The sequence below is a fragment of the Lissotriton helveticus genome, chromosome 7 (genome assembly GCF_964261635.1).
Source record: "Lissotriton helveticus chromosome 7, aLisHel1.1, whole genome shotgun sequence".
NCBI lineage: Eukaryota > Metazoa > Chordata > Amphibia > Caudata > Salamandridae > Lissotriton > Lissotriton helveticus.
In genome coordinates this window covers 1,928,935,237-1,928,949,913 of record NC_136068.1, presented here as the reverse complement: position 1 = coordinate 1,928,949,913, position 14,677 = coordinate 1,928,935,237, and the positions used below count along the sequence as shown (strand labels likewise).

The window sequence follows — 14,677 nt, the reverse complement described above, 5'->3', positions numbered from 1 at the left end:
CACTCTTTTAATATGTTCTTCCAAGGGTAAAAAAGTACAATAAGGTAATCTCCATACATTTCTGGAGACACTAATTTCACAAGCGGAAATCCAAAACCAGGAAATTTACCTGGTCCTGAAATAAACTTGAAAATCACAGTAATGCCATGAAAAAATGATCTTTTAGTTAAAGGCTGACAGGATTGAGTTGCAGTGATTGAGGCATTGTTTGGTAAGAGTACAAAACTATTTGCATCTTAGTGAAAAACAGATGATGGTTATTAACAGTTCGGTAGATTCAGGTGCAATATAGTTCAATATACACTGGTGCTGTTTCAAGAACACCTTTATATGCCATTTTCTCGGTGCTTCGTTTAATAAAACATTATACATGGGCCAGTATTAAGCAATAGTAATAATAATAATAATAATGGGAAAGGAGCGTGCAACAATTACGATTAATATGTAAAACAGAGTCCCAGTTCTTGAATACTGCAAAAATATAAACCTGCAGGAATATAACCTTGTTTGTGTGCAGAATTAAGTTGTGAGGAATTCAAAGGAGTTTACAGAAGTAACCAGTGTACTAGCAGACATTTGTTAATAGCATTTTTGTATGAACAAATATACAAACATATTTCTTCATGTAAAAATCTTCAGAGTGAGTGTATATTCTCTTGTTATATCATTTTTCCCCTGGGGGTGCGTCAAGAGTTGCAGAGTACTTCCACCTGCTCAACTGAGAGTGCATGTCTGCGCTTCTTCTGGAGACCTATCTAACATCGACCCGCCCTGTCTAAACTGTCACGATTGACTAACATGACGGCCCGCCTGTCTCTACCTCAGACTGGCTACTAACCGCCTGAGGCATCTTGGTTCTCTTTGTTAAACCTGGTATGCACTGCGCTGTTTGGGTCCAGGTGCATTAACTTTCAGAGACTGGTGCTTTCTGACCTGTATCATTGTCTTAATCTAATTGTTCTGAAATTAATGGCAATGAAACATGTCAACCCCCCCGTAAACATTTGGCCAATAACATGTTAGATTATTTTTATCACGTACTAAGGGTGTAGTATTACAGTCATGTACCCCCTTGGATACATTTTACACCAATGTCGTGATTAGTCCAGGATCTGGACACACTTCTTTTTGAATCTTCAGATATTGAATTCCCCCTGTCCCAAATGTTGGTAGCCATCATTCAATCATCTATATGCCTGTTTCCAAGCTCTCGGGTCTTATGGAGCTCATAGTATGTTTAACAATACGACTTAAACTTGTTTAACTCGTCTTTTCTTGTATTTTGGGAGCTGATGCCCGGGGCACTGAGTGCTTGTGCCCTTATGTTGCTCCCGTGAGGTGTCTCCGCCACTTGAAGAAACAGTGTGCCCCTCCTTCTGAACTGGTGTCTGTCATTTCAATAGGTGTGCACTTCTCGGACTGCATGTTCTACGCAAGAACCCTTTTGGTTATCTTGGCTTGCACTAGAGAAACCACTTTTTAGCTTTTGAGTTGCAGCTTGTCGTTTTAAGATGTCTTCTATTTAGGGCCTCGAGATGTACAAGGATGTTTCCACTTCATCAAGGTGCATACATATATCTTATGATCCGTGTGACTTAAACAGTGATGTTTGGTTTGGAGAATATTTTCTTTCAAGGGGAAACTCCTTCCCCTACCCCACACCTTTTATGGGAGTTATGGTGACCCTTTCCACTCTTAAAATCTTTTTACTCCTTCCCTTGTCATGAGTAAATTAACCTTTCTTAGGGTGAGAAGGTGTTGGAAAGGAGTTGGTGAATACTCTTAAACATATGTGAGTGCCGCCTTGAAACTAGGACCTCCCACCTGCTTCTAGCCCGTGACTAAATGTGCTCTGCAAAAATCTTCATGCTGTGTAAATTCTTTAAAGAGTGCATAAACAACTCTTGCTCAGGTATGTCAAACTTGCGCACATAACTTTGAGAATCGGCCCAAAGCATTTAGATGGTGACTGCAGACCTCATCTAGTTAAAGTGTTAGTGTCCAGTCATTGATATAGTGCTAAGTGTATGTTCACAGTTATGAAAACAAACCATAGGAATTGAAACATAGTGACATGAAGTGCTTTGTCTAAATATTACACAATGTGATAAAGTGAGGAGGCCTGACTGGGAGCCGTCTCGTTCATGCTCCATTGGCAGCCTTATCACTGGGTTGGAGGTATAATCTAGGTTTATATAAGTAACATTTGGTAAAATAAAGCAAATGCCGTAAAAGCAAATTTGCCAGAGTAACGCATAAGATACTTCCTCTCAAATGAATAAAAAAACAAAACAAAGGTGCAGTAAAAAAATGATATATCCTAAACTACCGCAGGGGTGTGGAATTTATTAAAATATCTACTTGTCCATGGGACAGGTTGCTTCATAAATATACTTGTCCTGTAACAAAATCCACTTGTCCCTTTGGTGCCATGTTGTGCGGCGCAAAATTATGGCAGCAATCTCATTATATAAGAGCTCTTATATAACCTCTCTGATTATGCCAGGGCACCTACCATAGTAGTGTTTGAATACTAGCAATCCCTTTATGTTGCTACGTTTCCGCAGATCTAAGTACTGGGCCCGAAGGTAGGGGTAAAAAATAGTTCCAGGGTTGGAATGTCCTTTTGAGTCTATGCAAACCTACTAACTTGCATGTTTTAAGGGTTTTCAAAAACGCTTCTCTAATCTTGTCCAATACTGAGAAATGTTGGAAATTTACTCCTGACAATGGCAGACGTAAACCTTCTTCCAGAGTTGGGAATAAAGTGGTTGGAGGGAAAATAAACTTGCAAACTCTCAGGTTATCGCAAGAGCAAATCTACACATGCACATTTGCTCATGCTAAAATGCAGTTCACAAATACTTTCTAGGAGTACTTTTTCTTGCCCGATTGCTGTAAATTCTTGAGAATTCACGAAAAGCCATATAGCTGCCCTTACTGCAAGGACATATACCAAGGATGCACTTTTGAGATTTTCTTTAAAAAGTGGGCCCCTAATTTGGTCTGGCGTTAGCCATGACCTTTTGTGTTCATTAAAATTCTCTCTCTGTATCGGCTGGCTTCACGGTGAGTGACAGCATTCTGCTCTTTCACAAGGACCATGTCGGCACACAAAGTAGTTTTGTTCAGTGCCAGTAACTAATGTGGCAGTGCATGCTTTTTTTAAACCAAAAACATTTTTTGCTTTTGCCAATGCTTGTTATAATGGTGAGGATCTGGCAGCTCTCACATCAATACGGTTTTACAAAAACCATGCCAAAACAAGTCACGCTTTGCCAAAACTAAAAAAGCTGACCACCATTTCAGACCTACTGGCTTCGCCAATGCTTGTTTATTTTTGTTTCCCAAAATCGTATTGAAACTGGTTACACTGATTTTCCAATATGAATATTTGGGGGCAATACTAGCATGCAACAGATTTTACCAAATGATGCTGCAAAGAAATGGTACCTGAAATTTTACAGTAGTTTAGCACAAAAATATTTTTCCTACTTTAATTTTTTAGGAACATTTTATAGTGAAAGCAAATCATCATTAATCTTGATTTCAAGCTTAGGCAAATATTTGCATCTAATCAGAGAGCATTCCGGGAGCATTATGCATAGCCTCATATTGCTAAACTTTGAAACCGTGTGTCCACATTTTTATACTGGATCCACTGTCAGTAGTGCTGTCAGAACTTACATTTACTGAGAGAGCTCAGCCTAATAATAAAGGCTCTCAATTAATGAACCATAAATACAAGTTTGAACAGCATTAACATATGTCCACAAATATTAACTTATCTGCAGACAGTGCCCTTCCCTGATCCTTAATGTGGTACTGCAAACTGGCAGCCAAAGGGTTTGTGCTGCAGGGGGTTGTGCCTGCTTGTCCCAAGGACAAAATGCACATTTAAACTTGTTGCCCTTGACCCCAAACAAAATGTCCTGGGCGTCGGGCTATAGGAATTCCACATCCCTGTACCGTAATCCGAAATTGGGCACAATGACTGTGATCTGAAAGGTGGCCAGAACAGATTCCATTCATAAGCAGCCTCTCTCTGTATGCATGAGGCCTGTGAATAGTCAAGACTTGATTCCAATGGAGTGCTGGCATGTGGTGAATCCAGTACAACCAAAAAGGTGGTGTAATTAGAGCCTTGCTAAATTCCAAATCTGGATGTACCTGTGAGCGCTGGCATAACAACTAAAGCTATTATTAGAGCTGTGATTTATTACGGATGCTACTAAAATTCTCATTTCACTTCATGCCACCAATATTGGTGGATTTTTTTTTTACCAGTCAGGTAGATTTCTGAACCATCTTATTATTTAGACAAGTATATATTTTATACATTTCCACATCCCTTTCCTGAGTGTTCGACTGAAATGTGTCCAGTCAGTAAGCTCATCACCGATTATCCAAGTGAAGAGGTTCTGTTAGTACTGTCTTTTGTACCACACGCACTCTTCAAGAAGTTGTGGAAAAGAAGTCGCCAAAATATGTCCGTCTACTAGAATGGTGCAGCGCGTCTGGGTTTACTTTTAGCAGTGTGTCCAAGAAACAGTTAGGGAATAAAATTACCACACCACTGGTTCTCTTTCTTTCCCCTCTGACTCTGCACATGGCCACATCATGACATTGTTTCAAGCCTCAATCTAGTGTTTTGAAAAGACTTTCTTCTATGATAGCAATATAGTATGTGGAAGCATGAAGGCAGCACACAAGCATTCTTGTATGTCACCAACGTGATTAACTGTATCGAGTTCTGCCCGACCATGATAGCTGAGGTCCAATGCGTGACATAAGGGCTTTTCTTCATTAATAGTTGTTTCTTTTACAGCGTCCTTGAAATCCGTGGATTGGCACAGCCTGCTCCACTCTCTCATCAAACATAATTAAGCACTGACATAGGATAGTTGTTGTATCATCGTTTTCTGCAACAGCACACAGGGTAACAAACAGCTCAGTGAAGTGGAAGAATGGCAGGAAATCTGAAGGTTTAGCCCAGAAGATACATTTTTGAGTTTTTTCTGTAGATTGCACCTCATAGGATTAACAGCAAAACAAGTATGCCTGTTTCCAGCAGGAAGAGCAGAGCAGTATGTGGTCTCATTAATAGAACAGATAAGCAGTCAAGCTTCGTGGATTCCATATCGCCCAGGTAAGTAGGGCGCCATGTATCTCGGTCTGTGCAGACACTTAATGGTTTCATAATTCTGAACAATATTGGGTGGTAGTGTTTCTCTACCACAGAGAAAACGTCCGCACATCCAGTAAATACAGCTCTCAAAATGTATCAACGTGTAATGTCAAGTGTACAGATACGGTTGAAAGGAAGGTGCACTGTGTATCCTGTAATACACCCACCACCGGGGGTGTTAAATTAGCAAAGAATGTTAATATTAATACACTAAGAAAAAACAGGTTCCTCAGGCACTCTCCAAAATTTTATATACTTATTGAAGGTTGGTCATTGTATTTGACGAATTATAAGGGCATTCGACACGTGTCGGCGGTGTAAGCTGGAATAACTTTTTATATGTATATAATAAAGAAATTGAAGAACAACATCGAGTTTTGGATCCATACTTTGCATTTTGGAAATGAACACTATACCTATAAAATAATTTTGTTATTATCTTCCAATTAACAAATTGATCGAATGCCCTTATAATTCGTCAAATACAATGACCAACCTTCAATAAGTATATACAATTTTGGAGAGTGCCTGAGGAACCTGTTTTTTCTTAGTGACTTAATGGTTTCATAATGGGACTTCCAGCCTTTGGTTCATTTAGTTGAATGAATGGGACTAATACGTGATAATGGTTTGTAAAAGGAAAGTCAGGGCTGTGGTAATGTGTTTTACCAAGTAAAGTTTGTGCTCACCTGATTAGCAGCACCTTTGTCCACTTAACACATATTTAGAGAAACAAGGCATGTATATATGAATAGGGTTGCTGTATGGGCCTCGTCAGCAGGGCACCATGTTTCAGAGCTAGACTCTATTATGAATCATTGTTCGTCTGTGGTCTGGTACATGCCGTTTGGTGGATGCAAAGGAGGCTTTCAGATCACAGAATACAGTGGTTATGAAATGAAGGGAGTGCGAGTGCAATAGAGCAGCGGTAGAAACCTTTTTAATGATTGCTGCAAGACTTTTCATGGGTGGACATTTTACTTCATTAATTATGTTAGGAAATTGTAAATGTGACAAGCTATACTTTAATCCTGGGGCACAACGTAGACCCCTTCCGACAGGAAATATTATATTGCATTTGTATTGGGAATGAATCGTGACTGTTAGATGGAAGAACATATGCTATTAGTCAGACATTTCATTTGGCCTTGTTTTTAAGTTTGAGTATATAATGTGCATTTATTGAGTGTACTTGGATTTCCCATGGCAATACAGTTTAGAAAAGCTTTCACGATTGTCGCAGGTGATCCATAGTTTGATCTTATATGAAGGTTAAGGCCCCTTTTAAGATTTGGTTGCTTGACTGCTGAACCACAATTACATCGGATTTCAGTGCCCCTGGCATGCCACCAAATTTAATGTTGATCGCCATGCCAATCTAACTTATTAGCACGTAAGTATTTCTTAATATATATGTACATTCGATAAGTGTTGTTGTGACCATTACATTTTTAAGTCTTATTTGTGATTTAAAATTTAAGATTAATTTTGTAACCACTCCGATATGTGGCATACCCAATTGTGTTTAAAATATAATTGTAAAAAGGGGAAACTGGTAGCTAATGAAATGTTTTATTGGTCAGAACACAACACAGATTCCATTATTTTCTGTTAAACTATTATATTCCAGGGGCCGATTACACTACATGATTTCTCTGCCCAGTTGAGTGGAGAGGAGTGGACACTTTTGCAGGATTGGCAGAAGGATCTTTATAGAAATGTGATGAAGGAAATTCACCAAGCTATGATTTCTCTGGGTAAAGTCCAGCCGTTCAACTGTTTAATGAATATGTTTCTTCTTTCCTGAATTTTTTTAAGACATATCATGGCCGAACAAAATAACAATGTGATCGTCATGGTTTGAACAGTTCTATATAAAATCATCATTTATTTTGCTTTAAATGTAAGAAATATTCCTTTATTTTCTACGTATGCTTCTATGCTTGGACAGAATTATACATTGTAGAAACTATTAGAAAAGGTCATGATGTGGGCTGATGTTTATAGTAAAATAGTAACATACTGAGTGAAATGATTCTTGAATTAGACATTAACGGGGATGACATGTCTAGAGGTACACAGAGGGGATGGTGTATTTAGAGGTATTTGTAACAGCTTTTCTGAAAGAGGCCAAGGTGCAAAGAGCTCTGATGTAAGAACACAGGGCACTGGTTTCAAAGCTTTGGATAGAAGATTGTCCGTTTCCTCTCCCTCTTCACATGACAGTGATAGTGTTGAGCCTCTGCAGGATGGATGATATAAGACACCTAGAATGGTAATGAAGGGTGGTTTCATTCTAGTCAGTCTGGATACCCTGTCTGAGGAGCTCTTGAATTCTAGGCAGGGGACTTTATGAGTCTGTAAGGTTTTCTCAGAAGATGTATTAAGTGGAGAAGCGTGGCTCAGTGGTTAGAGGCGGCAGACCCGGAAGCTGAGATCGACCGTGGACCAGGGTTCGATTCCCCGCCTCGGCGGGTCTCGGGCTCAAAAATTCCACGGACTCGACAATTCTCGCTCCGGTGCCTACTCAAATCACGGGGTCACACTCTGCAACTCTGGGCAATAGCTTGCTTAATCTCCACTACGGCCCCTCGCGGCGGGATGCCTGGCTTTCACCTTGTGGACACCCTGCCGGGGTTTCTCACAGGGGAATACCAGGACGGGTTCCCTAAGCAAGCGCCAGGATGCCCTTTGGGTGACAGGTTTGCGCTATATAAGTACACCTACATTTACATTTACTAACTGTCAGACTTCCAGCTTCTGGCTAACATGGCGAGTCCTGGGGCAGTACCACTGTTTAGTCCTCACTATAGCTCAGTACTGCATACTGTTATTTGCAATGTTTAGCCAGACTCCATTTATATGCCTGACTTTTCAGTGGTAGCTGTAGCCAGGCGGTCCCAGGTTACAGTAGCAGGCTTTTAGGGCTTTGAGCAGAAATAAGATGGAACAGAATTGCAGGAGGCTGGCAAAGTAATTAGGGCACACTTCTGTAAGTGTAGCACCCTGCACTAATCCAGGCAACCCTTATGGTGATTTTAGATGCTGTTAGACAACCTTAGAAAGCTCTCTAAGTGGTAGCTGTGGAGAGCAGCCTTCAGGCTTAGTCCCGGCGTGTAAAGCAGCTCGTTTTACCAGTACTTAATCCACATAGTGTAGTTATAAAAATATGTATTTATTATAAACACTAACACATTGCAATATCTCCTACCCGGAGATATAAACACAATACTCACAAATACTTTGGAAATACCCATCCCCTCTCCTTCTTTCCATTCTCTCACTCCCCTTCTCTACACCTCCTTCTCTCCATAATTTCAACTCCTGGGTATCCCTCTTTTTATCCCGTTGCTTCTCTGCCCCCCTCACGCATTCAATTCAATGTTTTCCCCTTTCTGAGAAACTTCCTGCACATTGTAAATTGTTTATTATTTCTTAATATGTCTACCTACCTTGTAAAGCGCTCTGGTACTCTTGGGTCCAGCAGCGCTATATAAAACCTCATAAATAAATAAATAACACGTAAGTAGCACAAATACACAGTGGTTTCCAGTGGGAGGCTAAACTTATACTAAAATAGTGGAATGCGAACAAGGAACCACCCAAGTTGAGTATCTAGGAATACCACGGAGGTCATGTGCAGAGTGGGAACACAACTGCGTGTTCAATGCAAGTCAATGGGTACGTTATGGTTGCAGTTATAAAGAAAAAGGACCCTTCCCAGCGGACCCTGAAGAAATGCCATGGAAAATGGAAGGTTGGAGAGTCACCCCGCCCGCGGATACCCCAGGAACCAGGATACCTACACCAGGGAAGCCGGGTGCAAAGGTGCTAAGTGACGTCATAAACCACCATAGACCGATTATCAGGATCCCAGTCAGGCTATTCAGTAAAACATAATGACACCATAAAAAGTGGGGGTGACCATGAAGCAGATCCTCCTTTCCTACAACAATAGATATCAAAAGAAAATGTAACACAATAGCTATCACAAAGAGTCTAGATGACTCTCGAGGGAGGTAGTCCGCAGAGTTTTTCCTCGTCCTGACAAGCACACAAGTCATGCAGAGCAAGTTGAGGTTAATCACAATGGACTTGTTCAGAGGATCAAGTTTACATTCTGCTTTGGGGTGCGGAGTAGTGGGGGAACTTCCACTCACGAGCAGTGCTTGCTCTCAAAACCTGGCAGAAACCTTTCAGAGTATAAAGTAAGTTGTTAGGTGTCTGGCTACGCAGTAACTAAACCAGTTTCTTACGAAATTCAATGTTGAATCCAGACCCAAGTCTGGCATGTTGTGTTCTTTTTCCGACAGGATGGGGTGGGTGCGAGGGTACTTTGGTCAAATGAACTCTGATCCTTGAAGAAACAATGGCAACCTGATCCACAACAATGACGCAGAGCAGGTGAGTGACCTTGGTCTGGGATCACCCAGTGAAAACTTAGCTCACAAAGAATGAACTTGAAAGGGAAAATGCAAAACAATTCCAGGTTATGATCAAGGATTTTTTGTCCTTGCACAGTGTCTGTTTATTATATCGCCACCTATTAGGTCTTTTCACAGCTGGTACTAGAAAGACATAGAGCAGTAAACTAATGCTAATGAGAGCGCAGACCATTTTAGAGTGCTAGTTAATGGCAACATTCAGGAAGATACTTCAGGGCTTACCGAACAGAAACAACTTTATACTCAGCTGGTACAGCAGTGAAAATCCTGCTTCTATATGGTGCCGAACTTAAGATTGTCTGCTTCAAAGATTCTTCAGGCGATCGGGTGTAATGCTTAGGACTGCTGCTTCAGACGATTAGGTGTCTGAGGATCCTTCAGGTGACCATTTGCGGCACATAGGACTGCTTGATTTACAATACTTGGAACCTATGGATCCTTCAGGTCACTAGTGCAACGCATCGGACTGCTGCTTCACAATATCAGGAGTCCAAGGATCCTTCATATGAACCAGTGTGACGCACAAGACTGCTTACTTCAGAATGTTAGGAGTCTGAGGATCCTTCAGGTGGTCAGTCCGAGGATGCTTCAAGTGACCGGGTGTGAGGCATAAGACTGCTTTAATGTTAGGAGTCTGAGGATCCTTCAGGTGATCAGTCTGAGGAGGCTTCAAGTGACCGTGTGTGACACACAAGACTGCTTACTTCAGAATGTTCGGAGTCTGAGGATCCTTTAGGTGATCAGTCTGAGGATCCTTCAGGTGACCCGGTGCGACACATAGGCTTGCTGCTTCAGAATATTAGGAGTCTGAGGATCCTTCAGGTGATCAGTTTCAGGAAGCTTCAGGTGACCCGGTGCAGTACTTACGACTGTTTTTTAAGAAATATTCGGAGTCGGAGGATCCTTCAGGGGACTTCCAGCGGCGCATGAGACTCCTTGCTTCAGAATATTAGGAGTCTGAGGATCCTCCAGGTGATCGGGTCCGAGTATCCTTCAGGTGATCAGTCTGAGGATCCTTCAGGTGATCATTTGCAGCACATAGGACTACTTGCTTTAGAATATTGGGAGCCTACGGATTCTTCAGGTCACTGGTACGACGCATAGGACTGCTGCTTCAAGGATCCTTCATTTGACCGAGTGTGACGCATAAGACTGGTTTCTTAAGAATAAGAGTTTGAGGATCCTTCAGGTGATCAGTCTGAGGATGCTTTAGTTGAACCGTGCGACACATAGGACTGCTGCTTCCGAATATTAGGAATCCTAGGATCCTTCATATGATCGTGTGTGACGCATAAGACTGCTTACTTCAGAATAATAGGAGTCCTCGGGTCATCGGTCTGAGGATCCTTCAGGTGACCACGTGCGACGCATGGGACTCCTTGCTTCAGAATATTTGAAGTCTGAGGATCCCTCATGTGACCGTGTGTGACCCATAGGACAGCTTGCTTCAGAATATTAGGAATCTGAGGACCCTTCAGGTGATCAGTCCGAGGATGCTCGAAGTGACTGGAGGCGACGCATACGACTGCCTACTTCAGAAGATTAGGAGTCTGAGGATCCTTCAGGAGACCGGATGTGATGCATAGGACTGCTGCTTTAGAATAGTAGGAGTCCGAGGATCAGGGGGTGACGTATAAGACTGCCGCTTCACAGGATTAGGAGTCTGAATATCCTTCTCATGACCGGGTGCGTCGCATAGGACTGCTGCTTTGGATTAATAGGACTACAAGACTAGTTCAAGTGACTGGGTGTGACGCACAGGACTGCTTGCATCAGAATATTAGGAGTTCAAGGATCCTTCAGGTGATCAGTCCATGGATTCTTCTGGTGACCAGGTACGACATGTAAGACTGCTGCTTCATATTAGGAGTCATGTGACTGAGTGTGACGCATAGGACTATTTACTTCAGAATATTAGGAGTCGAAGGGTTCTTCAGGTCACCAGTTCGGGGATCCTTCAGGTGGCTCTGTGTGTGACGTGTAGGATTGCTTGCTTCAGAATGTTAGACCTGGCACCATTGAGTAGGTCCCCCTTCCATTTTTGCTGTTGCCTCATGTGTTTTTGCTGGTGTCAGATGCTTTTGGCACTGTGCCACCTCTGTCCAGTACCACAGTGCAAGTTCTCCCTACTGTAAATTAATGTATGGATTAGTGATTCCATGATTGTGCCCAGGGCGGGTAAATCCAAATGCTGCTGTTGGGCTTGCAGCACTGATTGTGCCACCCACAGAAGCAGCCTTTTAAAATGTGTCTAAGGTCTGCCATTGCAGAGCCTGTGTGCAGTCTGGTACTGTCACACTGACTGGGCAAGTGCACCCACTTGCAAGTCCCTAAACCTTCCCTTTTCTTCATATCAGACACCCCTATGGTAGGATGCCCAAGGGCAGGATGCATTGTAAGTATAAGGTAGGACAAACCCTGATGTGTGTGGCATGTCCTAATAGTCATTTTCGTTTTTCACTATTGCAAGGCTACGTGTTTTCCATAGGCCAGAATGGGCAGTTAGATTATTACATTCTAAAATTCCTAACTGACTCAGGGAACGCAGTAGAAATTCGAGTTTAGTATGCCTGGACTCAGAACGATAAAATGTATCTTTTAGTGAAGTTGGTTTTAACATTCTGTGTTTAAAATACCACTTTTATAAAGTAGGTATTTTCTTGTCTAACTATCCACAGCCTGCCTCTGCTAGGTTGTGTATTCCTTGTCTGGAGTTTGAGTGACAGGGCTCGGGGATTCCAAGAGAAAGAATGAGTCAGCCCAATGGTGAATAGAGAGATCTGCATCTAGACGGGTGGGGGTAGTTGCACCCGGGACCTGAATAGGGCTGTGCCTGCCTTCCACAATGCTGGTTCCACCTCCTGGGGTGTGGCTGATGTCTCTGCCCTGCACTGTGAAAGAAGAGAAGGAATGATGTCAACAAAGTGCTCCAGGGCTGTGCTTTCCCTCCACAATGCTTGCTCCACCTCCTGTGGGGCGTCTGATGTTTCTGCCCTGCACTGTGAAAGGAAAGAAGGAGTCCTGTAAACAAGAGTGCTTCAGAACTGGTATGGACTGGGCAAGGGCCCCTCTGCCCTCAGAGGACAAAGGATTTTGGGGTATAAATATTGGGACCCTGATCCCAAGAATTTAGATCACTTTTGGACCACAAGAAGAAACCTCTGCTGAGGAGAGGAACCTGAAGAAACTGTGAGGAAAGGAACCTGAAGAAACTGAGGAGAGACTATTCCTAAGCTGAAGTGCTGCTTAGGGGATTGGCCTGCAGTGGTTGCCTGACTGCTAAAGAGAGGAGAAAGAACTTTGTGTGCTTTACTTTCAACTTGTGAAGGATCTCCAAGGGCTTAGAAAAGAGCTTGCCTCCTGCTGAAGTCTCAGGGACAACAGACTTCATCCCCCAGCTCCCCAGCGTTCTTTGGAAGTGCCTGCTGCTGTTTTGGGCCTTCTGAGGGACTGCGTGTCGCAAGGAGCTGGAAGCGCGACTCAACGAGGAAGAATCGTGTCGCCGTCGCTGCTACTGCAGTCGCATCTCTGAATAAGGGTGTTGCCGCTGGAGCTGTCGTATTGCAGCGCATTGAGATAATAATGGCTCGCAACGAAGAGGAAGAATGTCGCCGTCGCTGCTGCTGCCGTTGCATTTCTGAACAAGGGTGTCACCTCTGTAGCTGTTGTATTGCACCGCATCAAAGAAAGCGCCTCGCATCCCCGGAGAAGAGCGTCGCAGTCGGAGCTGCTGCCGTCGCATTTCTGAACAAGGATGTCGCTGCGATATTTGTCACATCGTGCAAAAGCGTCTCGCAAACGTCGAAGAGTGTCGCAGCAGAAGCTGTTGCCGTCGCATCGCTGAACAAGGGTGTCGCATCGCAGAACAAGGGTGTCGCCGCTGCAGCTGACTCATCTAATCGAGACTTTTCGCATCATCATAGAAGCGTGCCACACCTGGAAGATCTTCACGTCTTTATTTATTTGCACCGGAACTTTGCCGCATTTCCATCGCTGCAACATTGCCTGTTGTAGAAGCGCAACGCATCGTAAGGTACATTGACACAAAGTGTTGCATCTTAAGAACTGAACTGAACTAAGCTAAAACTACCAACCTAAGTATAGTATTGTGTATTTTTGTCGTTTATGGTCTTGTGTTAAATCTATATAAAGAATACTTATTTTTAATATACAACTGTGTGGTGTCCATCTGTAGTGTTGTCACTGGGTTACTGTATGTGGTCACTGCCTCTGAGATAAGCCTGTCTGCTCGTGCCAAGCTACCAAGGGGGTAAGCATAGGTTATATTAGGAGTGTACCCCCTTACCCTGACTAGAGGCAAGGGTCCCTATTTGTCACAAGTACCTACCTGTGCCAACTAGAGACCCCCAAATCTAACACAGAATATTAGGAGTCCAAGGATCCTTCAGGTTATCATTCCGAGGATGCTTCATTTGATTGGTTGCGACGCATACGGCTGCCTGCTTCAGAATATTAGGAGCCTGATGATTCTTCTGGTGGCCATGTTCAACGCATAGGCCTGCTTGCTTCAGAATATTAAGAGTCCGGCCATCCTTCAGGTGACCTGGTGCGACAAGTACGACTGCTGCTTCTGAATAATAGAAGTCTGAGCATCCTTCAGGTGACGAGGTGTGATGCATAAGACTGCTTACTTCAGAATATGTGGAGTAGGAACCTTCAGGTGGTCTGTCCGAAAACCCTTCAGGTGGCTAAATACTCATAGGACTGCTGCTTTAGAATATTAGGAGTCCAATGAACCTTCAGGTGACAGGGTGCAACACATAGCACTGCAGCTTCACAATACTAAGAGTGCGAGGATCCTTCAGGTGACAGGGTTCGACCCGTATGGCTGCTTGCTGCAAAAAAATTCCAGGGGTGCTTAAGGTGACCAGGAGCATTGCATAGGACTGCTGCTTAAGAATATGAGGATTCCATGGATCCTTCAGGTGATCGTGTGCGGCACATAGCGCTGCTTTCTTCAGATTATTAGGACTCTAAGGATCCTTCAGGTGACCCGGTGCAACACATAGGCCTGCTGCATCAG

General features: G+C 43.1%; 1 protein-coding gene across 7 annotated transcripts in view; it reads left to right on the top strand.

Moving 5' to 3' along the window:
* LOC144770911 (uncharacterized) overlaps nt 1-14,677 on the top strand; it is a 234,749-nt gene that overhangs the window by 4,587 nt on the left and 215,485 nt on the right. For all 7 annotated transcript variants that reach the window (XM_078655713.1, XM_078655716.1, XM_078655715.1 and 4 more), the window contains exon 2: nt 6,819-6,945. In XM_078655713.1, the coding sequence (XP_078511839.1) occupies nt 6,819-6,945 (127 nt within the window). The remainder of the gene's footprint in view (nt 1-6,818; nt 6,946-14,677) is intronic.